This window comes from Gekko japonicus, unplaced genomic scaffold (genome assembly GCF_001447785.1).
Source record: "Gekko japonicus isolate JY-2015 unplaced genomic scaffold, Gekko_japonicus_V1.1 scaffold1032, whole genome shotgun sequence".
In the NCBI taxonomy this organism is placed as follows: Eukaryota; Metazoa; Chordata; class Lepidosauria; order Squamata; family Gekkonidae; genus Gekko; species Gekko japonicus.
The window spans coordinates 194,838-219,557 of NW_015175389.1; the positions used below are offsets into that span (position 1 = coordinate 194,838).

General features: G+C 46.5%; 1 protein-coding gene across 2 annotated transcripts in view; it reads left to right on the top strand.

The window, feature by feature from the left end:
- SLC37A2 (solute carrier family 37 (glucose-6-phosphate transporter), member 2) overlaps nucleotides 1–24,025 on the top strand; it is a 62,307-nt gene extending 38,282 nt beyond the window's left edge. The window contains exons 8-19 of one of the 2 annotated variants that reach the window (XM_015425644.1): nucleotides 2,285–2,322; nucleotides 4,359–4,523; nucleotides 6,377–6,467; nucleotides 6,982–7,044; nucleotides 8,560–8,645; nucleotides 11,937–11,985; nucleotides 14,238–14,311; nucleotides 16,453–16,531; nucleotides 16,961–17,058; nucleotides 17,946–18,010; nucleotides 20,743–20,793; nucleotides 23,708–24,025. In XM_015425644.1, the coding sequence (XP_015281130.1) occupies nucleotides 2,285–2,322; nucleotides 4,359–4,523; nucleotides 6,377–6,467; nucleotides 6,982–7,044; nucleotides 8,560–8,645; nucleotides 11,937–11,985; nucleotides 14,238–14,311; nucleotides 16,453–16,531; nucleotides 16,961–17,058; nucleotides 17,946–18,010; nucleotides 20,743–20,764 (830 nt within the window). In that variant the 3' untranslated portion in view covers nucleotides 20,765–20,793; nucleotides 23,708–24,025. The remainder of the gene's footprint in view (nucleotides 1–2,284; nucleotides 2,323–4,358; nucleotides 4,524–6,376; nucleotides 6,468–6,981; nucleotides 7,045–8,559; nucleotides 8,646–11,936; nucleotides 11,986–14,237; nucleotides 14,312–16,452; nucleotides 16,532–16,960; nucleotides 17,059–17,945; nucleotides 18,011–20,742; nucleotides 20,794–23,707) is intronic. The other variant, XM_015425645.1, reaches the window with a different exon arrangement.
- Nucleotides 24,026–24,720: the final 695 nt, after the last annotated feature.

The window sequence follows — 24,720 nt, forward strand, 5'->3', positions numbered from 1 at the left end:
CCCTGGACTTTTTTGGACCGGGGGGCCGGGAGGAGCTCTGCAGCTTACCTGGCTGCTTCTTGCTCTGACTGAGGGCTGCTGGGAGCAGGGGGTGGGGCTTGTTGCATGTGCCTGCCCCCTGGGCTCTTTACTGCCAGAGCTCCGCTCCTGTGCGCTCCTGCAGGAAATGACCCCTGATAGGTACTATAACAGTGTTTTTCGTATTCCTAACTGGGATGGCTGGAAAATATTAAAAGTGTGCCCCACTGCAAGTTTATAAGTGAAGTGGGAGATCCTAAGCTACATTTATGGGCAAAAGGGTCATCCAGGGACTAAGACTTCTTGAAGACTGATAAATCCCAAACACAAGGCCGAGGGGGTGGGGGGTAGAGTGACTGTCTTCATTCACGTTTCCCAATTGCCCATCACTTCAGAAATAACACCAGTGTTTTGGATACTGGCGGAATCATTGCTGTCCTAATGCAGTAGAAAAGAGCAAGAGTCCAGTAGCCCCTTAAAGACCTTAACAAAATTCCTGGCAGGGTATGATCTTCCATGAGGCACTGCTGACAAAAGCTCATACCCTGCCAGAAGTTTTGTTTGTCTTTAAGGGGCTACTGGACTCTTACTCTTTTCTACCGCTAAAGGTAAAAGGTAAAGGTTCCCTTGCTTGAAAGCCAGTCGAATCCGACTCTAGGCTTGCGGTGCTCATTTCAGTTTCCAAGCCAAAGAGCCAGCGCTGTCCGAAGATGTTTCCGTGGTCATGTGGCCGGCATGACTAAACACCAAGGGGCACGGAACGCTGTTACCTTCCCACTGAAGTGGTACCTATTTATCTACTTGCAATTTCTTGCTTTCGAACTGCTAGGTTGGCAGGAGCTGGAACTAGAGACGGGAGCTCACTCCATCATGCGGCACCCGGGTCTCGAACTGCTGAACTACTGACCTTCCACAGCCTGCAGTTTAGCGTCTTAACCACTTGAGCCACCACAGCTTCTACAGACAGACTAACATGGCTACTTGAGTTCTTGTAAAGTTCCAGTTTGCGGAACAAGAAGGGACACCCCCCCCCCCAAAGACATCTCTACAGATTGGTAACAGTTCATATTCCAGCAAAGAGATGTGGCCATCTAGTGAGATAAAATGGTATTGCTCCTATTTTGGCCTGACTTGATCTGTAAGTGATACAAGTCATGAATTGATTCAGTTTTTGTCTATTGAAGACGTTTCTACTCAGCCTGTCCGCAGAGGACTCAAGGCAGATGAGATAGAAGTCTTCTTCACAGTTGCCGAAGAGGGAATTTTGTCAGGTTCCTCTTTTCTCATCTCTGGAGTATGGTATCATAACAGGCTGCAATAATGTGCCTCCAATATGGAGCTTAAACACCCTTCTTCCTCCCCATCTGTATTTTCCTCCTCCACAGCTCCTTTTTGCAGCTAAACTAAATGTTAGAACATCTGATCACAGATTCATCAGCATCCGGTGTCATTAGAAAAGCTGGGAAGATTCTGATCACGAATTGGCACGGATATGACTGGTCACTGTGCTACTCTTGTACCTTTGCACAGAAATGTCACACTCTACACCTCTTTATTTTGGCGGATGTTTGGCTCTGTTGTTTTCAGTTTCTTTGTTTATGCTCATACATGTACAGCCGCCAAGTGATACCATACCTCATGCATCTAATGTAGACTCCATTCCACAGAAAATGTACGCTGCAGTGAATCTGTTAGTCTTTAGAGTGTCAGAAATCACTTTTTTCCCCCTCTCAGTGCATGGCACCCATGTCGTCAGAAATCACTTTTTTGTTAAAGGATGTGGACATTTCCCCCTCTCCTTTCCCCCTCTCAGTGCATGGCACCCATGTGCAATCAATGCTTTGGAGCAGGATTTTGGTCTTGCCCCTGGAACGGCTGATGAAGTCTTCTCGACTGGCCCCTGTTCACAAAATATCTGCTGCAGCTTATTTTCAGTCACACAGTGAAGATCCTTATGCTGTAGTGGCAACTTCTGTCAAACCAGTGGTTTAAAAAACCTGCACAGCCAATCAAATCTATAGTGGCCAATCAGAAGCCTTGCTGGGCAAAAGCCCCACTTGATCCCACCCACTTTCTAAAAACACTTGGTGGGCACCAGGAAAGATGTCAGCAGGTGCCACCGTGCCCACAGGCACCACACTGGGGACCCCCGGGTACTGGTGCTCACAATTCCTGAGTTGCAGACTGCAAAACATTCAAGCTGGCTGCTGATACCTTTTCCCAAGATTGTGGCCTGCTTCTGTAACACTGTCTCCCTCTCTTTCAGATCCAGAAGATGTTGAGTGCAGCCCTCCTCTTCACCATGTAAGTCTCAGCATCTCTGTTTTTCCTTAACACTGAACAGAAGTTTCTTCTTCTTTACTTGGTAGAGAGGTGTCCTTCTTCAGAAGAGAGAGAATCAAGCTCCCTCCCCCAGTAGTTTATGCACTATGGACTAGTACCTTACACACTTCTTGAAATCTTGCACCTTCCCCGTCCCAGTTCTGCAAGGGGTTTTCCCTGACTCATTCAGGTACCGGGATCCATTCCATCTCATCTGTGCTTTTCCCCCTTCGCTGCCCCCACTGTGTTGACCAAAAGCCAGAACTGTATTGGGCAAGGTGAGATGAGAGATGGCACTCTCATACCCTCCTACTCACCCTCTGCACCCCCTTTACCCAGGGGGCTGGTGGGAACAGAAATTTCTGGTCATCTTAGACAATGTAGTGTATTGCTTAATATATTGATTTTTTAGTAGTTTTTAATGTTATTTAATGGATTATTATTGTGTTGGTTTTGATGCAAGCCCCCCCCGAGCCATGCTTGCAGGGAAGGGCAGCCTAACAAGTTGAACTTAATAATAAATAAATAAGGAAAGAACAGAAGTGGAGACAGATGTTTTGTGCTATACGCCACTTTGAAGTTTTCTGACAAGGCAGGATATAAGTTTCGCAAGGATGAGTGGATTCTCCCAGCTTCATTCCATTTGGGATGTAATCTCTGTTGACTCGTGTGGTTTCGATTCAGCGATCCCTGTCAAATTTTGAGGAACTTCGTAGAGCAGAACTCAAGAAGGAAAGAGAGAATGGTCAGAAACAGACACACAGCTCAGTTCCTCATTGTACCCACAGAGACCGCAGGCACGGGGGGTGGGATTAAAGTGGTTTAGTGTAATGGGCTAGAGTGCTGGACTACAACTGGGGCGCCCCGGGTTTAAATCCCCACTCAGCCGTGAAACATACTGGGTCACTTTGGGCCAGTCTCTCTCTCAGCTTCGCCTACCTCACAGGGAGGAGAAATGCAGAGAACCATGCACACCCCCAGAGAGCAAGTGCAGGACAAAATGTGTAAATAGGTAGACAGACATGGGATCCTGGGATTCAGTGGTTGCTGGAAAACCACACTAAGTGTTTAGTAAGGTTCTTGATATCTACCCAGTGTAGATACTAAGGGAAAATTTGTTTTCGTTCCCTATGTTGTCATTGCCATGATTTATGGATAATCGGAAAAGTATCATGCCTCATTATGGTTCTGCCGTGTGCTGTCAGGAGATTCTTCAATGTGATAATATATTTAATACACTTGAAAAATCTTTATCTACTGATTCTCTAATAATGTGATACTAAAAAAACCCTCACATTTGCTGTCCACAGAAGATACTGAAGAGCCTTATTAGTAAATGGCTTGTTTTATTGGCATTATCCTGGGGTTTTTTAGTGATTGTGCTTTAATGGTGTTGGCCTATTTTTTAAAATGATGGTGTTTTGACGGCTTTTGTTTGTCGGTTACCTCGAGCAGGTCTCTGATGAGGTGGCATATACATTTTCTAAAAAACAAACAAATAAATATTTGGGTGTGATTTTCTGATGATTCCCTAAACCTCAAGATCCCAGAAGTACACACCCATGATACATTAAAATAAAAATGTACCAAATGTCCACAGTCTCCGAGAATACCAGGATTGCCATCGATAGCATGCATGAAAAGGACTGAGAGGGCCTGGCCTGGGTTGCAGATTTATTCCCATGATATGGATGGTTTGTTTGTGACACTGTAGATACACCGTAGAACATTTTTCTTTCGTGATATGTGAGATTGTATGTATGGGATGGGATGATATGTGTGTGGGGATCCCATCTTACAAGTTTACACGGGGCCCAGTGTAACGATGCTTGAACCTTGAGGATAATCACTGGATGTGAGTGAGAGAGAGAGAAGTCGTGACTGAGAAAGGATGGTCAGAACCATAAATGGTTGCAGTAGAACCACTGGGTGCCTCCCAGAGTTCTGCAGGAGTGGAGGTGGGTCTATTTCTCAAGGTGCCTGAATCCAGACTTCTGAGACGTTTGGTTCTCTGACAGGCCAGTTCAGAGGAGAAAGGCCTTGAGGCAGAACATTCCATCAGTGACGGGAGCCTGAACGCGTCCAACCACAGCAGAGAAAACATCATGGTTGCGGTAGAAAGCACAAAAGAATCAACAGAGGGACCGGAAGCCATCAGTTTCATTGGCGCACTCCGGATACCTGTAAGTACAGCCCCATAGTGTCCTTGCCTCTGTGTTCCGGAGAGCCAATGTGGTTTGGTGGTTAAGAGCAGCAGACTGTAATCTGGAGAACTGGGCTTGATTCCCCACTCCTCCACGTGAAGCCTGTTGGGTGACCTTGGGCCAGTCACACTCCTCTCAGAACTCTCTCAGCCCCACCTACCTCACCAGGTGACTGTTGGAATGTGATTGTAAGCCGCCTTGAGATGCCTTAAGGTAGAGAAAAGTGGGGTATAAAAACATACCCCTCTTCTTCTTCCATGTCTCCATTCCTGTTTCTCTTTCTTTTTTTAAGCAGCCTTGGAAAACTGAGATTGGGAGTAGACCAGTAGGGGAGGGGGGATGGAGAAGGGTTGTTCAGCCCCACCCCCCTCCTGGCGTATCTTTTTTCCTGTTTGGAGAAAAGCGGCTGGGATTGCTTGTTTAAAGGTAAGCAGGGAAACAGTTAAACAGCCCCTTCTACCCATCGCTGTTCTGCTGCCAATCACAGCCTTTCCAAGCCTTGTTTTTCATGAATAAAAATCCATTGTGGAAAGGAATTGGTGTTCCACGTGCCACCTCTAGCATTGCCCTCAGTAGTCTATTTCTGTTGCTGGCAGTGACGGGAAGGCCGAATGTGGACCAGAATGTGGTGCTGGACGGGGTAAATTACCCCCCTTGCTGTTCCCTACTTGGAAACGGGCCTCCCTCTTCCACATAGGGAAGAAAGACAAACAATCCTGAGGGACAGTATTGTCTGAAGAAAGAGCACACAGGAGAAGAACTATACCCCCAAGAGCACTTCGGTCGGGGACACAACAGTGCCTGGTGATTCCAGGCCCCCAGGAGGCAAAGCTTGCTGCAACCAGGGCCAGATCCTTCTCAGTGGCGGCCCCCACCTGGTGGAACGAGCTCCCGGAGGAGATCAGGGCCCTGCGGGACCTTATGCAGTTCCTCAGGGCCTGCAAGACGGAGCTCTTCCGCCAGGCTTTTATATAGGGGCCACCACCACCACTACTACTACCACCACTGAAACAACGGGGTTGGGAGCGGTCCCCGGAAGAACTGCCACAATTTTGCATGGCACTGATGCTGCTGGACTGGCTTTGGACTATCGACAGGACAATATCACCCTAATGAAATGATCGATACCATCTTCAGAGACAATGGAGCACTTTGTTTTTGTTGTGATTTAATAGTTTTCACTGTTTTATACGTTTTTTATGTATGGGCTTGTGCTCCCGTGTAAGCCGCCCTGAGCCCGTTCGTGGGGAGGGCGGGGTAAAAATGCTATAAATAAATAAATAATAAATAACCCCTCCTGCAACTCATCCTGTTCCAAATTCTACCCCCCCCCGAGATATTTTTTAGGTTCAAAAAGACACAAAAGAGTTCCAAACATGGAATTCTGTTGTCGTGAGCAATTTAATCAGAAGTCAGTCCCACGGTGCCTCACGGGGATTCCTTCTTGGCAAGGGGTATGTAGGATCTCAGCCTTAGCCCCCCAAATCACAGTTTTGCTTTACATGCCACCTAGTTTGTCATGCAATAGAATAGTTTATTCCGTATAAATTGTGAGGCTACTGGAATCCCCCCTTTTCACCTGAAATCGTTTATGTTACTTTTCAATAAAGATATACGGTGTATGATGACCTGGGTTCTTTCAGGGCCGTTCTCTCACGAGCAGTTCTCAAAGAGCTCTTTCAGCCCCACCTCCCTCACAGGGTGTCTATTGTGGGGAAGGAAAAGGGATTGTAAGCCACTCTGAGACTCCTTCGGGTAGTAAAGGATTGGGGTATACATCCAATCTCTTCTTCTTCCTTTCCCCATCTCTTTCTCTCATCTTGCCTTTGCAGGGAGTGGTGGAGTTCTCATTTTGCCTTCTGTTTGCGAAGCTGGTCAGCTACACTTTCCTCTACTGGCTGCCTCTTTACATTGTGAATGTTGGTGAGTCGCTCGAGCACGTCAAGATCCCAATTTGTGATTTCAGGAGGCTTTTCTTCACCAACCCAGGTGGTCACCTCAGTCTCTGTGCTTCCCCAAAGGCCAGACCCCAACTCCAGCTGTTGTGTAAATCCCTGCTCCCGAGAAGTCTGTAGTCAGTCTCAAGCCCCTGATGCTGGAAATGGAGCAGGCCAGTTGACAGCCCTAGGCTCACAGAACCATCTACTGAAATTAAATTTTTAGGAGCATTAGTTGTGGAAAAGCAGAGTCACAACCTACCTCCATTGGCTGAGGCTTACACATTTGAGAGATTTCCCAATTTGACTGGATCCGCTTAGCTTTCTCTCTTCCAGTTTGGTGTTGGGCCAGTCAGTCCTCTCAGAGCTCTCTCAGCCCCACCTACCTCACAGGGTGCCTGTTGTGGGGAGAGGAAGGGAAGGAGATTATAAGCCACTTTGAGACTCCTCAGGGTAGTGAAGGGCAGGATATAAAACCAACTCTTCTTCTTCCTTTGCAGCTCATTTCAGTGCAAAGAAGGCTGGAGACATGTCCACTCTCTTCGACGTCGGCGGCATCATCGGTAGGTCGTACCGATTTTCACTCACCCTCTTCCCATGTTTCTGTATCAGACTCTGGGAAAGTGACGGCGCTCTTATAGCTCCCGAGGCTGTTGGGGGACTATTTGAACTGGTAGGCAACTCTGGAGTCAGGCAGGCATCTCCTTGGGCTGGGTTCAAACCAGTATTCCCTCTAAGCTGAGTTAGTGTGAGCTAGCTCACAGTTTTTTAGCCTCCGGCTCACACATTTTTGTCTCCGCTCAGGAAGGATGGCTCCAGAGCAAACTAATTTATGCAATAGCCACACTGCTTGCTCACAACTTTAATGCCAGCAGCTCACAGAGTAGAATTGTTGCTCACAAGACTCCACAACTTAGAGGGATCATTGGTTCAAACCCGAAACACATCCGACCCCTTTTCTCTGATTCCAGCCTTGGGAGTCATTTAAAAACAACAACAAAACCCCTCCCATTATGCACGGATGGAGAACATGGTTCTGCTGCTCTGCCTTTTGCATGTGGAAGTCTTCTTGTGCTCTGACTGTGCATACCATCGTGAATCTATAGAGTCCAGATATGGGCGTAAAGAAGGGCCAAGCATCGTTTCCCTGTGCCGGCCACAAACCTTGTAACACACGTGTGTGTGCCGATCCTGTCTCTTGTATACAACCTCCCAAGTCGTGAATGCCCATTTCATTTTTTGAATGTACCATATCATGGTAGTGGGCTTGCAGGTGCACCCACTCTCACTGCCATGCCTGGGCTCTGCCTCTGCCAATGTCAGCGTCACAAGTGGGGGCCCCCACACAGCACTACAGTGGATGAATACCAGAGGCAGTCCAAACTGTTGTATTTATGCCGGCTTGAAATGTAGTGCAGGATGTCCTTTCTGCTGGGAGTTTCAGAACCGGATCACTGCCTCCAGGACCACAGCATCACAGTGGAATGGAGAAAAGAATTAAATTCATGATCAGCAGAAATGTCAGGGCCAGTGTTCCCTCTAAGCTGAGTTAGTGTGAGCTAGCTCACAGTTTTTTAGACTCCGGCTCGTACGTTTTTGTCTTAGCTCAGGAAGGACGGCTCCAGAGCCAACTAATTTATGCAGTAGCCAAATCGCTCGCTCACAACTTTAATGCCCGTAGCTCACAAAGTAGAATTTTTGCTCACAAGACTCCACAGCTTAGAGGGAACATTGGTCAGGGCTAGCAAAAGGAAGGCATAACTAAAACAGCTGGGATTCACTGCAAGCTGGGGAGACGGCTGCTTAACTGAGATGTCACTGAAAATGGATTTCTCGTCGGTCGTTGTTAGTTAAACGGAACCTCCATGTTCATAAGCAGTCTACCTTTGTTGCTTCTGGTTGTTCCTTACAGCAGGCAAGAAACAACAAGAAATGGCCATCTCCATTGGGTTGGCTTGCAAACTACCTGGAGCATCTGACTGTCCACTGCTGGAAACAGATTGCTAGGTTCCACTGAGTTTGTTAGGTTCTCAACTCTTCCCAGGCTTTGGAATGTGAATTATGCTTTTTCCACACAGGTGGCATCCTTGCGGGTCTTATCTCTGACTACACTGGCGGTAGGGCCACCACATGCTGTGTGATGCTCATTTTGGCAGCCCCCATGGTGAGTATCCTCATAATTTCACAAGATGTGGACTCTTTTATTTCCTCTTTGTATTCTGACAGCTCTTATTTGTGATCCATAGGATTAGCCTATTAATCAATTAAATGTCCATGAATTAGCACTGGAGGGGGGGGGGAAAGAGCCAAGAATAATAAAGGGGAAAAGATATTTCTTTTCTTTTCAGTGATGCACAGAAAGGTCCCAGCAGTCATCTTCTTTAAAAAAAAAATCCCTTAGAAGAGGCATTCCTTCGCGAAGAAGGAAATGGCTCTTCTATGGTTTTTTAACAAATAGTTGCATTCAAAATTATTATTTGAGAATTTCTGCCCAATTGACCACTTAGCTAAGGGGTGTAGATACCACAAGCTGAGCTGATTTCACAGACCTCAGAGCCCCTTTAAGCTAGACTTGAAGAAACAGCCACTTGTTTAATTGGCGAGTGAGAATTGCATCTAGATGACCGAGCAAGGAAATATCTGTGCAGTGGAAGTGTGTGTGTCCTATTCCCCATGATCACCCGGAGATGATGTTATCGCGCCAGGCACCTTGCGGGGAGGACACTCTATCATTCGAGGGAAAACTCTAGCTGCTAGTGCCTCTCCTCAAAACAAAACAAAAAAACTTCCCAAGTTTCAAAAAGATTGGACCAGGGGATCCAATTCTATGGGCCTCTGAAGAAGGTGCCCCCCCCTCCATTGTTCCCAATGGAGTAGAAAAATGCCTTCTCAGTTCACTTGTGGGCTGAAGCAAAAATCCCTGCACTGCAGGCTAACATTTTGTGTGTCAGCGCCCCCTAGTGCACTTTAGGGGGAACTTTGATTGCAACTGGTCTCCCGGTTACAGAGATCAGTCCTCCTGGAGAAAATGGCTGCTTTAGAAAGTGGACTCTGTGGCATTGCAGCCTGCTGAAGTCCCTCCCCTCCCCAGACTCCACCCCCAAGAGCTCCAGGAATTTCCTTACCCAGAGCTGGCAACCCTCCTTCCAGTGTTCATATGAGACTCTGAGCTATCTGGTGGGGCTAAGCAGGTCCTGGCAGCTTTACCACAAGCATGATCCTCTTACCCTGCCTTGAGCCAAAAATGAACAGACTGAGAATTTTTCACAGTTCCCAGCTATGTATTGTTCCTTTAGGACAGTCAATGAACTTTACAGAGTACAAAAGAGGCAAGTCAGTGCTCCAACCAGCTTATGAATCCAAGAAAGACATTTCTGTCTAAACCAAGACAGAGTAGCCAATAAAATCAGAAGTCTTTTCAGTTCTGTTGGCAACCTGGTGGATAAGAGCCAGCTGTATTGTGCTGAAAATCTCTTTGGTCTTTTCCAAGACTCAGATATTTGGATGCTGTTTTTCTTCTCTAAAAAACCAAGCCTAGCTCACAATTGCTAGGAATGGAGGGATCCGAGTCAGGCTCAAATGCCAACAGCTGAGGTCTTGGAAAGGGCAAAAAAACCCTAATGCAGCTGGATTGCCTCTCAGTCTCTCTTCCTATCCGTCTTCTCTCCTTGTCTTCTTCCATGGGAGTGTACCGGACTTGGTACTGGGAAAATACTTTCCCCAGCAAGATCAGAGCATCCCAGGTAGGAAATGGTGAGCTGAGTAGACACAAAGCAGGAAAATGCCAACTTTCCTAGCAAGATTCTGTATTCTTCTCTGTTTACTCCTATCCTTGCTCAGCTATGGCAGCCAGACCTTTTAAGAGGAGAGCATATTAAGGATTCCTTCTGCAGGGGAGGAGATAATCAGTTACATGTTTGTTTGGCTTTTTACCATTAAAAAAAATCAGCGATTTCCCACTGCTCTACCTACAGAGGCTGTCGTGTTGCAGTGAAGCCAGGCATTGAAGAGGGCTGTATTTTGACTAGCTGTTTAGCCTTGCCAAATATGTGTGTGTGTGTGTGTGTATAAAACCTGACCTGAATGGAACATTCTACTCTCCCTGCATTTCTCAACCTCTGCACTCCACCCTAGTCTTGCTGTATGCCTACTTTTCCTAGAAAGTTTTCATCCCTCACTGCTAGTCATAGAAACAGCTTTAAATTTTATGCAGAGAAATTCTGGCCTCTTCTGGTTAGCAGTGCAGCAGTGGAACAGCCACAATGATGTAAATTCAGGCTTTGGATGGCCTCTCTCGTGATCTGACTGGAATGTACTTTGGCAAGATGTTTCACACGTCCCTTGGAGAGCTAAAGCCCATGCGCTCTTTCCGTCTCTGAGAGATGCTTGCAAATATCTTCCCCCGGACCAATGAAACAGGCGTGGTTCTTCTCTTTGAAATGCCAAACAAACTGCATGGCCCACTACCCAGCTTACAGCTTCCGCTCCATCCAGTGCTGATTGCCATTTCTGGTGCTAAATTGAATCCACTTGGCCACTTTCCTTGCCAATGCCTGGAGCAGTTGGCCTGGCACCGTAAAACTCTGCATGTGAGGGGAGCAACACCCCTCTCTGTTTCCTTGGAGAGCCATAGCCAATGGCCGCTTTCGATTCAGGATCAGAGGCTGTGCAGCTGTAGTCTTTTACTTACCTCTGTGGTTTAAAAGGGAGTTCCCCTAGATTACTAAGAGACTGGGCTGTGATTCAGAAGGACATTAGTTCCAATCTCATATGAGTCGCAGACTCATGAGGTAGCCTTAGGCAAGCCAGTCTCCTGTACAGTATGTGGATAAATAGTGACCTTGCGTACAGGGCTGTTGTAAGGATTACACTGAGATAATGGATGTGAAGTGCTTTGAGTTCTGAAAGCCCTGAATAAGCGCTAAGTATTATTCCCAGGGGGGAAAGGCCAGCCCTGCATATCTGCCTCTTTAAGGACACTTCCCACGCTTCCTGCTAGGGTTGCCAGGTCCTGGTTAGGAAAGTCCAGGAGATTTGGGAGTGGATTCTGGGGACTACAGGAACCTCAGTGGGTAAAATGCCATAGAGTCCAATCCTTCAAAGCATCCATTTTCTCCAGGGGGACTGATCTCTGTAGCCTGGTGATGAGCTATAATTCCAGGGGATCCCCAGGCCACACTTGGAGGCTGGCATACCTACCTCCTGCTCTCTGCCACCATAGACCAGGAAGCTGCTGTGTGGATATCCCCTGAGACCTCCTAATACTGGGGAAGGATCCTTTTTGAGTAATAGGGGCTGGGAAAGGGATCCTCTGGTCCGGAGGGGAGGGTAAGCCAGTGGGACAGTTCCCCTGAATTCCAGCAACATTGGTATAGATTCAAGTACCATGAAGTGCAGGCAGAGGGTGAATGGAATTATTCAGATGTGGAAATTCTTACCCAGCTTTCTCTTCCAGTTATATCTGTACAACTACATTGGCCAAAATGGACTTGCTACATCAGTAGGTAAGGCTGCATCACTTTCCAGAATTTTCTGCCATCCAGCCATGCATGTTGACTTCCCAAGAGGAAGTCTTGGAGCACTCTTGTTTCTTTCTGCCTTTGCTTTTGTGGTTGAACATGTGGGTTGAATTTTCCCTCAGAGGAACCTAGAGCCAGTGGGCTTGCACTGAGCAACTGCTTCCAAATATTTATGTATCTTAATTTTTAGCACTTTCCCCCCTGTACCATGTTACTCAAAGTGACTTTAAACTCACAGACAATAAGACTATAATCACTCAAAATCCTGATACATCGAAAGAGCGTACACCCTTATTGTTATGAAGCTAAAAAAATGGGGGGAAATACAATGCCAGCAAAAACATCTACGGAAATAAAAAATTTAAAGGTGTGGATTGGCATGCTAAGGAGGTAGTAACCAAACAAACAATACACTAACCTCACAAATTTGGCAAGGTGAAATCACCCTGTGGCTGCCTTATAAATATGACCCAAAACTTAGTAACTGGCACATGAGGAGAAGGGTTCAAAATGGCAACCTGGGCAGACACTAAAACTCTACACTCTATCAGCTGCTGAGGCTTCCAAATAATATTTTCACTCCTACAGCCTGTACCAGCACACACAATGTACATTGAACCCCACCTCCGCTTTGTGTGTGGCCTATGAGGTAAAGTGCCTTGTCTTTCAAGTGTGGATGAGGAGGAGAAAACCGGCACACACAATGTTCACTGAACCCCAGCTCAGCTTTGTGCATGGCCTGTGAAGCGGAGTGCCTTGTCTTTCAGGTCTGGATGAGGAGAAAACTGGCACACACAATGTACACTGAACCCCAGCTCAGCTTTGTGTGTGGCCTGTGAGGCAGAGTGCCTTGTCTTTCAGGTCTGAATGAGGAGAAAACCGGTACACACAATGTACACTGCACCCCACCTCAGCTTTGTGTGTGGCCTATGAGGTATTAGAATGCCTTGTCTTTCAGGTGTGGATGATGATGAGAAAACCAGCACACACAATGTACACTGAAACCCACCTCAGCTTTGTAAGAACATAAGAACATAAGAGATGCCAATGTTGGATCAGGCCAAAGGCCCATCCCGTCCAACACTCTGTATCACACAGTGGCCAGAAATACCAAGTGCCATCAGGAGGTCCACCAGTGGGGCCAGGACATTAGAAGCCCTCCCACTGTTGACCCCCCCAAGCACCAAGATGACAGAGCATCACTTGCCCCAGAGCCCCTATCTATACCTTGTGGCTAATAGCCACTAATGGACCTCTGCTCCATATGCTTATCTAATTCCCTTTTGAAGCCCATTTGTGTGTGGCCTATGAGGTAGAGTGCCTTGTCTTTCTTCACTTGGGCCTCAGCATACAGGCATCTAGATCCCCCTCCTCTGTCTCCTCATGTCTCCACTCCTTTGGTGACTTAAGGGGGCATGAGGGAGTCTCCCTTGGCCTTTGAGATCTAACTACTTTCCCGCTAGTGTTTCCATTTGCCCAGTGGGGATGGGGGATCCCCTGATTTTGCAGGCTCCTGCCCGCTGCTGGCCAGCTGGCTGGTGAGAGGGAATCCCCCCCCCCAAACAGCAATGTTGCATGTGACGTGTCTCTGTCACCTGGAAGTGAAATCGGCATGTTGGGTGTGTGTGACACTCTGGCTTTTCGACAAAACTCTGTGGTTTGGTGCAGATTTTACCATAGAGTTTTGATCAAAATCCAGAGCGTCACCCCTGATGTCACTAACGGTCCGACATCACTTCCAGGTGACACAGGCATGTTGCATGTGATGTCACTGTTTCAGGGGGAATGGGGGCGACGTCACTTCCCACTCCCAGAATGACCCCCCATCCCCCTGCCGGCGGGTGAAAGGGACCTGGCAACCCTACTTCCTGCAGGGGTCGCAGTTCCCATTCTCTCCTTTAGCCAAGAAATGCACCCTTGTGCCTTGGCGGTGTGGCTGCAACTCTCACTGTCCTTTCTTGGCAGTTCTAACATCAGCTTCCCTGTTGCCGTGGCACTGGCAGCAGCCCTCTTGGTACCTGTGTGGGGGACCACTTCTCAAACCTTGGTAGCCAACTCCGCTTAGCAGCAGGGACTCACAGTTTGTCCTCCACAGCTAAAGAGATCCTTCGCCTTTGTGCTGTTAATCCGATGGTGGGAAGACAAGACTAGGATCTCCAGTGTTCTGAACCACAGGCTCCTACTGGAGGATGTAATCCTTGCATTGTATCACTGATGTTTTCTCCTTTGCTTTGCAGTGATGTTAATTATCTGTGGAGGCCTGGTCAATGGGCCTTATGCTCTCATTACGACAGCAGTGTCAGCTGACTTGGTAAGACTCTCACTGTGCCTTCCAATTCTCTCCCCCCCCCCCCAAGCATGTACTGAGAAACATTAATTTTTGAGGTTTCGTGCTTGCCACCTGACTTGACAACATTCAGTATCAGCAGTGGTTTGACCCAGTATATGGGGCTGCCTCATATATTCACACATTTGCATATTAAACACACTCCTCCTGCAACTTGGACCACTTTGTAACTCTCTTTCCTGAACTTGACCTAATTCCTAGAACAGGATTGCACACAGCACAGTGGCTTGCTTCTTTGGGCAAGGGTAGGAAATTCTTTCCACAGAACGTAAACATGACACCTTGGCTGAGAGATCCTCAGAAGGAAGAGAACTCTTGGCTGGAACTTGGCATTCCAAACTCTGAAAGGCTTTCAAGTGACCTGGCACAAAGCAGTTATACATCCACCAGGTATTCTGGAATGGTTTTCTGGCTGAAAAATTCTCCCTGAGGCAAATCCTCCTTCGTGGCAACTGTTTATGTACAAAAATCTTTAGTCAGGACTAGGCCAAAGTGGAAAAGTTTCTGGCTTGGTACTTCTTTGTGTCAAGCATTGCAAATGTCACTAGGGCCTCTTCAAGGGGAATTTTTACCCTCTGTAACCTGTATGCCTGTTGCATTATGTGGGGATAGACTGTGGCTCAGTGGAAGACCACATGCCATAAAAGGGGTTCTTTGTCTGGACAACAAGCACTTGTGACTGTGCCTCCTTGTGGACTGGATCAGTTGTCAGCCCTGGTGCAAGGTTATACTCTGAGGCTCAATGGGGGACAGGGCCTCTTTGGCAGCACCAAGATTATGGAATGCCCTCCCTCATGAAACACAATTGGCTTATTCCCCCGTGACATTCAGGAAGGCTGCTAAAAAAACTATTTGTTCCACCAATTTTTTATTTATTTTATTTATTTATTGGGATTTTTACCCCGCCCTCCCTGCAAAACGGACACCAAGCTTTGACTTAACTCATTTATTTATTTGTTTAACGTTTAGACTGCCCTCCCCTGTATACACAAGGCTCAGGGCAGTGAACAACAATAAAACACATTAATAAATTAATAAAAGCAGTTCAGAAAAGTAAATACACAACATTTCCAGATGGCGCTAAAAACTTCCAGAATTGTACCACTGCCTTGTGCGGAATAGAAAACCGGGGGGGGGGTGGATGCCAGATGAGGTGGAGCCCGTCGCTGTCCTCAGCCAAAAACTTAAAAATGACTCTTTGCCTTTTTAAAGTTCTTCTCAGCTGATAAGGTATATTCTGCTGTGTAGCATAAGTGATGATTTTTCTATTTCTGTGTGGCACCTTGGGGACACTGGGCATGGATAGAAATGGGATTGAAATGTCGTAAGTGTTCTACAGGATGAAGGCCTGAGGTTCAGTCTTTGACAAGTATCTCAAGTAGCCAATGTTAGGGAACACCTTTCACTGCTGAGACGTCAGAGAGCTGCTGCCAGGCAGAACTGAGTTAGATGGACCAGTGGTCTGACTTGGTATATGCTGAAGGGAGGATTTGGAGTTCATGCCTTTCCTTCTTGTAACTCCTCCCCCTGTACAGAGTAAAACATAAGGCTCAGTTAGTTGAACAAGGAATCTCTTGCTCTCAGCGTCCTGGGACAGTGCAGGGGGGGGGGAGGGGGGATTGGACTGGAATTTATCAGTAGAATCCTGCAACTGGGTAGGTAATAGAGCCTGTACATCAGGAGTTTGGAGGGGCAAGTGCTTATTGTTAGGCAAAAAAATCTTTCCTGATTGGCCACCCCACCCTAATTGGCCCCCATATATACAGACACAGAGTAGTCAGTGTTAATCCCAGTTCACCGATTATTGGTGACTACTTTTGCTCTCTCTGATAAGCCTTCCCTTCACTCTTATATGCTTTCTGCAGTTCTGATCCTGGTGTTTGGATTAGAAATGTTGATATGCTGCTCTGGGGTGTCAAAACAACAGGTTAAAAACTTGCTCTGCAGGAAGAACTGGGTCTCTAAAGATGGGACTGTTTTGTTGTTTTCTAACCATTTCAGTATGACCACACCATATTTGCGCTACCCTTTTTGGAAAAATAACACCCCAGAACTCAAGATGTACATTTTCTCTTAACTTGTTTTGTTTCATTCCTCCATCACAGGGCACTCATGAATGTCTCCAAGGAAATGCAAAGGCCCTCTCCACCGTTACAGCTATCATTGATGGGACAGGATCTGTAGGTTGGTAGTTAGAGTTTATAGGAGATGGTTTAAGCCTAATCCACTTTTGTTTTGAGACGTGTGAAAACTTCCTGTCCCCCTTTATCAGGGGGACATGATGAGAATTGGCCCATAAACATATGTCTGGGAACCACTTCTATCAGTAGTTAGTGTTAACTCTGTCAAATGGCTGTAGGAACAGAACCTCTTTGCTCAAAGATGCTGGGGGACGGGCAAGGGCATATCTATCAACCTTGCATATTGCGCAGGAGCTTCCCCTGGACTTCTGTCCATCCACTATTAGCCATAGAAGTGTATCTCATATGTATCTGCATCCAACACCCCCTGAACCTAGGTTATCTTCTCTGCCTGTGCACTGGGTACAGATAGATGGAGCCTGGCCTCCAGACTACCTTGATCTGACTTCAGTCTTGGCTACTTGCTCTGCAGGTGCTGCTCTCGGACCCCTGCTGGCAGGGCTGATCTCTCAATCAGGCTGGGACAACGTCTTCTACATGTTGATAACGGCCGACGTACTGGCTTGTCTGGTGAGTTCCTTTTCCAGACTCTGTGTCAATTTCTCGTTTCTCTAGCTGACTGTACATTGTAATCCTAAACAAAGTCACACTCTTCTAGGTTGCTCCAGTGTTGGCATTTTGTTCTCACAACAAGCTCCATTTAAACACACGCCAACTGGATATCAACACAGTTGGTTGGTTTCTCGTACGCATCCCTCGCTCTGTCCTCTTCCCTCCTTTAAGACATGGAAAACTTCGCAGATTGAGCTAGGTTTAGTTCCACATGATGGCTGAATATGGGCTTCTTGATGAACCAGAGTTTATTTGTTGCACACAAACTGGGATTCTGAGCTGCAATTTAGTCCCAGTTTAGAACCCCAGTTTGTATGGAGTAAACAAACTCCAGTTCACCGAGGGATCTGTGTTCAGATATCGTGGCAAATCAAAGCATGATGAAGCTAGGGAGTTCTCCAGATATGAAGAAGAAAGGAAATGGGAGGAGAAGGGGCATGTACAAGCACAACAGCAAATTGGGGTTCACACCCGATCTGAGTTTGTGTGGAGTTTCAGAGGAGCTTGTCATGATGTCTATCTGAAGCCTAAACTAAGGAATAACTCAGTTTCTTTTGATTTAAATGGTTGAGAGAGGCTGAACTCAACACCTGCCCTGCCAAGTCTAGAAGCCCAAGTCTAGAAAGATTACCTTAAGGCTTCTTTGATTTTATTGACTTTATTTTTTATTTTATTTGACTGTTGTTTTTATTTTATTGACTGTTGCTCTAGCAAAAAATAGTTTTGCTACTTAGAAAGAAATGTTGGGTCGACTGTAACCCAAAATATTACACACACACACACACACAGACTCAACAAAAATAGCTATCTCATAAGCTAATTTTGAGTATGTCTTCTCTTTCCAGCTCCTTTCCCGCATGGTGTACAAAGAAATACGAGGATGGTGTGGATGCTACGCAAGAAAGAGAGGGTAGGTATTTACAGAACCCAGAGAGCTTTGAAAGTACTGCTTTGGGAGTTTTTTGTAATGGTTTGTTGGTGTTTTAAAAGCCCCAAATTGCCTCACATTCCAACTCTGACAGCCTGGCTGTCAAGGATTCCATGTCAAATTCCCTTGACATGGGCACTACCTGAGTATATGTGTAAAGAAAACACGTTGTGTGCCACCGTCCTGGATTTACTTGCTAAGTATGGCTCAGAAATTCCTGAATGACCACTTCAGGTGGGACTTTTGTTCTTGGTTGGTCACAGAAACCAGGAATTCAAGAGGCTCAAACAGAAACCATTGTCAAAAATTCCCCGACTGTTTTGGACCATCTGTAGTTAAACAAAATTGGTCACATTTCTGAGTATTTATTCAGAGTTTTCTTCAGAGTTATTCCAACAATGATCCCCATGAGCCAGCTACATTTTTAGGCTTCTTGGAGTCAGGAATTAAGAAGTAGTTTGTCTAGGAGACCAGGGACAAAGTCCTAAAAATGCATGCAAGGTGTGGAGTTCCAGACTTGCCCAGATGTATTGTATCTCCAGCCCTATCAGGAAACAGGAAACAGTATATTTCCACGTCAAGGCAAATTCAGAGTGATATTGAGCAGCCAGTGTACCGAAGAGCCGTGTACAACTTTGGCCATGGTATAACAAACTCAGAAGTCATCCTCTGAACCCCCCTGCAATGGCTCCTTAACCAGTACTAACAATAATCTTCTTCTCAATATGCCTTTGTAGTTTTTGTATGAAACTAACTCACCCAGTAACGTTGGATGCAAAATAGTTCGCGCTGTGAGTATGTGTGTTATGTCTCCCTTCCCGCGGAAATGAGGAAGTCTGCAAATTCAGTGTGTGATTTTTCTCCTGATCTCTCTTCCCTCTGGCATCTGTCAGGTTATCGTGCACCATGAGTCCCAAAGCATGGCAGCCAAACGCACAATTTTTGTGTGTGAAGGAAAACCATTCCCAGTGAAAAGGGAATGGATCTATCAAAACCTACTCAGATGTGTCTGGTTTATTGCACTGGTGTTCTTATGGCCCTAGAGCTAGGGAATGATGTGTTCTGTAGCCCATCCATCTGCCAAAAACTCCCAGTTCCAATGGATCGGACAGCTAATTCTTATTGGATGAACTGGACAGGGCTGTCTCCCCTAAGGATTTGAATCCACAGACACTTTGATACATTCTCTAACAATTTAATCACACCCCTTGTGGGTGGATTGACCAGGTGTTAATTTCCTTCTACTCTCCAACTTGAACTAGGATATAATCTGTATTGCCAGAGAACCACATTTCGTAAGAGCAGCACTAATTTTTCCAAGACCCTTTCCCGAAATGTGTATTGGAACTAGATCTGAGATCAAGCCAGTAGCCTGGTTTTGCTTTAGTTTTCTTGAGTGCCAAACCTTTTTTTTTGGGGGGGGGGGCAATATTTGGCACTGGTGAATGCATTTGTGTAATTTCTGAGACAGCATTCACTTTGTGCTGTCATCCTTTTTCTTCTTTGTCCTCATAGCCCTTTGCACCATTTGCTGTTGGCCCTATTGACCCTAGAGATTTTGTTAGGGAGCGTCTCAGAGTGCCATGACATCACTGACAAAATCTTGATGGTCACCATTGCCAATGAAGTTAGATAGCCATGGGGCCAGTGGTGGTGAGGGCAACAAGAGGTTCTGAGCAGCACTGCAACAATACGAATGTTCAGCAAACCAAACATGTTTTCTAATCCTTTCTCTGGCTCCATCAAATGTGCACTATCCAAGCAGATGTTAAAACTGGACAATATTCAGCACGACCCTTATCTCAGAAGATCCCCAGCACAATCATGCTTGAGGCATAGCCTCCCAAGATGCCCTCTTACCTTTCCTAATACTCCTGGATAATTCCTTCCGGATCTGCTACTAATCAAAACACTTTCCAATGAAGAAATGACACTCCAATCATCACTGTGCAGAGAAATCATTGTTGTGGAATAAACTGTCTTTGCCCTCACTCTTTACCTGGGTGTCAGTGGTCCTGTATCTATAATCATTCCTTACCCGTGTGTGGGTTAACAAATCGGCCAACAAGAGTTGTGATTTTTGTAAGCAAACTGAATGAAGACATTTATTTTAAAGCAGCAGTTCTCCAAATGGGATTCCTGAGAAACAGAGCCAGTTGTCATGGGAGACCAGAGCTCCCATATGGTCCCTCCCAACGAAAGCTCTGATTGGATCAGGATGGCCAGCTCCCTCCCAATCAGAGAGAGGGGAGAGCATTTGCTTCATCCTTGTTTTCTGTTAGCTCTGCTTCTCCCCTCAGCCAATTGGCCAGTCTTTCTTCATTTTGGCAACCATGTACAGAGAGGCTCCAACAGTTCCCTCAACTCAGGAGAGCTCTCCATGTTAACGCTTTTGAAATGTCAACTAAACACTTCAGGGAATGCAAGTCCCCCAAGCATCCCCCCCCCGAAATGTTTAGTGAAAGAAATACATGTGATATTTCCAGCATTCGCATTTTCCTGTCCCTAACACACAGCAGACTGAATGAAAGCATTGAATTTGATGATGGGATGAAATCCCTGAGAGGCATATGACATCTACTTAAGGTCTGAGAACTGCTGTTTTAAAAAGCAGAGCTCTGCCGAACAGTGAAAGCCACTGTCCCCTGATTACTTCGACTCTCCCCGCCCCACCCCAGAGACCCTGGTACACTGTATGTTGATTGTATTTACAGGTCACTAAACTTCACTTTTTGAATAGACATGTTCTGGGGCCAGGAGTCACGGTAAGTTCACATCTCTGCCTCAAGGGCCTGGTGCCACTTGATAGGTCTCCTGCTCTGTGGTGTCTTTGGTACTAGTGGTAAAAGGCCTAATACCCCATTCTTGGACTTCTGCGAGCTCCGCTGAGAACGCCAAGATCTTTGGTGGTGGAGTTTGAGGACATATAAGGTGTCAAAAGAATGTTACAGCTACATTTCTTGGACTTTTGTGCTGTTCTCTTATTTGCCCTTCTGCAGTTCTGTGGTCTGATAAGGGGATGTGAACATCCAAATTTTGACATACTTTTCTTCCTGTCTTCACACTTGAACGCCAACCTTGGAACGCAGGGGTGATTTGGTGGTGGTGTACAGCTTTGGTCAGGATCCCAAGGGCAGGACCCCACATTTGGCAGGGAGATCTCTTGCACAATACCTGTTGAGATAAAGGAGATCAGTGCCAGGAGTATTGCTGGTATTCCCTCTGACTCCCAGATTGCAAACTTGAAAACGACTTAGCACAGAAGTCGAGAAATGGGAATTTAAAAATAGGGGCTGAAATATCGTGGCTTCTGGTATCTTGTGAGTTCTGATCAGGGCACCTGTTTCTGAATACTTGGAAGTTCCAATATCTGATGAAGAAAAGCCATCCCTTAGGGTCATGGTCTTTCGCGCATAATTCAGGGCCCTCAGGAGGGTCCAGAGTCCCATCAGCTGGGTTATGAGCCCCTAGATAATGACTGCTGTTGTTACCTTTCGGAAGGGCCTTGAATTGGACCCAGAAATTAATCATCAGCCAGCAAAGGGGCCCTCAGAATAACTGTAAACACACTCACAAATTTGTTGCAGTTTTCTGAGAGGGAGAGCCTAGGAGGAGGTATCATGAGATAGCCACGGTTCCTGCTGTAACCGAGTTTTGCTCCAGGACTCCCCATCCCAACTGCCATAGCTACTCAAAGAAAGATGAACCTGAATTTAAGAAGATCCCCCCCGCCAAGGTGTTATACACATGAGATGAACAGAGGTGGGCTGCCGTTTGCCTGCCTCTGTGTAGCAACCCGGACCCCTTGGTGAGCCATGTATGAATGAGGGCTGACCCTGCTAAGCTTCTGAGACTGGGCGAGAGCAGTCTAGCCAGGGCCATTCACTTCAAGGCCAATCCCCCCCCCCCCGGGAATTTTTTTTTACTGTTACATTTCTTTAAAACACTTCTATGCTGCCTCTCTACCCAATAGGGTAATCAAGGCAGCAAACATCAAACCATTAAAACATGCCAACTTTAAAACAGCATTGAAAATAAAGTATATATAAAATTATTCAGTAAAGGCATATAAATACACAGTACCAAAACCAGGGAGGACGACCAGTCACTGTTATGGGGGGGGGGGGGGGGATTCAAGCCAAAAAAAAAACATTGGCAGAAGGCAAAGATAGAGGGAGAAAGACCAGTCTCCCAGAGCTTTGGCACCACAACTAAGAAGGCCCTTTCTTGAGTTGCCACCCTTTTAGCCTCAGATGGTGGAGCACCTGAAACAGGCTTCCCAAGGATGACTGGAGTGGATGGATACATTCTTAAAGTATACTGGCCCTAAGCTGTAGAGGGCTTTAAAGGTCAATAGCAGCACCCTGAATTAAGCCCAGAAGTAACTTGGGAGCCAAGTGTAGACAGAACAAGAATGAAGTAATACGGTCCCTGTGACCCACTTTAGTCAGCACTCTGGCTGCAATGTTCTGTACCAACAGTAGCTTCAGGACAGTCTACACGGGCAGCCTAATGTTGAGTGAATTGCAGTAATCTAACCTAGATATTACGAGAGCATGCGTCAAAGCGGCAAGATCACCCCTCCCCCCCAAGAAGGGCTGCAGCTGGCTCAACAGCCAAAGCTGGTGGAAGGCACCCCTGGCCACTGCTGCCACCTGCTTATCCAACAGAAGACCTAGGTCAACAGAAGGCCCCAGCTACAGATCTTCTCTTTTACGGGGAGAGCAAACCCATCCCGAACAGGATATATCCCATTTTCTGGCTTAACCCCCCCCCCAATCCAGTACTACCTCTGTTTTGTTGGGAATAAGTTTGTCTTTTAGCCTTCAGGTGTTCCAAAATTGTCTCCAGGCATCTGTCCACAGTTTCCACAGCCTTCCTAGGATCTGTTGGAAGCATGAGATAGAGCATAACGGTAACTTGTATGCAAATGTAAGAACCCCCTCTTTTATCGTTGGCATATCTGGGAAACAAAAACCCTAGTCTTACATTTGATTAAATACGGTATAACATTCCACCCAGGACATCATAACTAGCTCTTTTACATGATTGACCTGACAAATTCAAAGAGAGTCTACGGCAGGGCTTTTTTTGTAGAAAAAGCCCAGCAGGAACTCATTAGCGTAATAGGCCATACCCAACAGCAGGAACTCATTAGCATATTAGGCCACATCCTGACAGCACAGCTCATTCGCATATTAGGCCACACCCCCATGTTACCAGAAGTGTGGTCATCCAGCCACACCTACCTTTTGCTTCTTATTCTCTTTATCTTGTTTGTTGTCAAAACCCAGGGCTTTTTGCATGTTAGGCCACACACCCCTAATTGTAGCCAATCCTAATGAGTTTCTGCTGTTGGGTGTGGCCTATTATGCTAATGAGTTCCTGCTGGGTGTGGCCAACTTGGGAGCCAGCCGGAACTCCGTTCCTGTGTGTTCCTGCCCAAAAATAGCCCTGGTTTCCGGCATCATTTGAGAAAGTGCCCAAAGATGTTACCTGAATTTACACAAGGAGCTGTAGCTGCCACCTCAGCTTAAGATGTCTTTCAGATCTCTCTCTCTTTCTTGCTAGCTCTTAGCTAAAACCGTGATTGTATGTGGTTAAATGTGATCACTTAAGGCAGTAGACCTTGCTTGCAATCAGATGCACTTTCTGATGATGCTCTCTTTGGTCTTGCAGCTTTAAGGAATTCTGACATGACTCCTGAAGCCGGAGGAGCCTGAAGACACAACGGGGGCGAGCTTTGCAGGGAGGGGTCAGGTTTTGTCGGCCCTCATAACTCCACAGTGGGAGAAATGAACAAAGCTGAAACGGAGTGGATGCCCGAAACAAACAGGACTCTCTTGGCAACACCAGCCGAGCCCGTCACCAGCTGCACTTGTTTTTAAACTGATGGAAGGGAACATAACCGAGTGTCTACACAATCAAAGGCGAAAAGGAATGGATGTTTGGGGGATCCATGCTGCATCTTGAGGCCTCTGTTTTGTAGCAACTGCAGGTTGCACTTCTTTTTGTTATTTTTGTATTATTATTAAAATTGGTGCTGAGCCAGTGAAGCTTGGGTACTTCTTTTCTGTGTGCGAGCAATGAAGCATAGTGTCCCCACGGCAGGAGCCTTTCGTCTTATAAGCACTGGACGGCAGTCACTGGGGTCTGGAGTTGGGGGGCGCTCAGTGCTACAGAAGCAGCGGCCATTTCCAAAAGGAGCTTCAGGCCCCCAATCTGGTTATCCCATGGGAGCTTTCAGTGACTTTAACCTCAAGCCTGGCATTTTGAGTTCAGGATTCATTGATGTAGGCAGGTGGGGAAAGATTATGGAAATAGGGGGTTAGTTTTGTTTGGAAAGAAACTAACTTTACCTGCTGAGCGGTCGGGTTAGAACGGATAAAAGGAAGTACTTCTTCACCCAAAGAGTGATTAACACTTGGAATTCACTGCCACAGGAAGTGGTGGCGGCTACAAGCATGGACGGCTTCAAAAGGGAATTAGATAAGCATATGGAGCAGAGGTCCATCAGTGGCTATTAGTTACAAGGTATAGATAGGGACTCTGGGGCAAGTGATGCTCTGTCATCTTGGTGCTTGGGGGGGGGGGTCAACAGTGGGAAGGCTTCTAATGTCCTGGCCCCACTGGTGGACCTCCTGATGGCACTGGTATTTCTGGCCACTGTGATACAGAGTGTTGGACTGGAT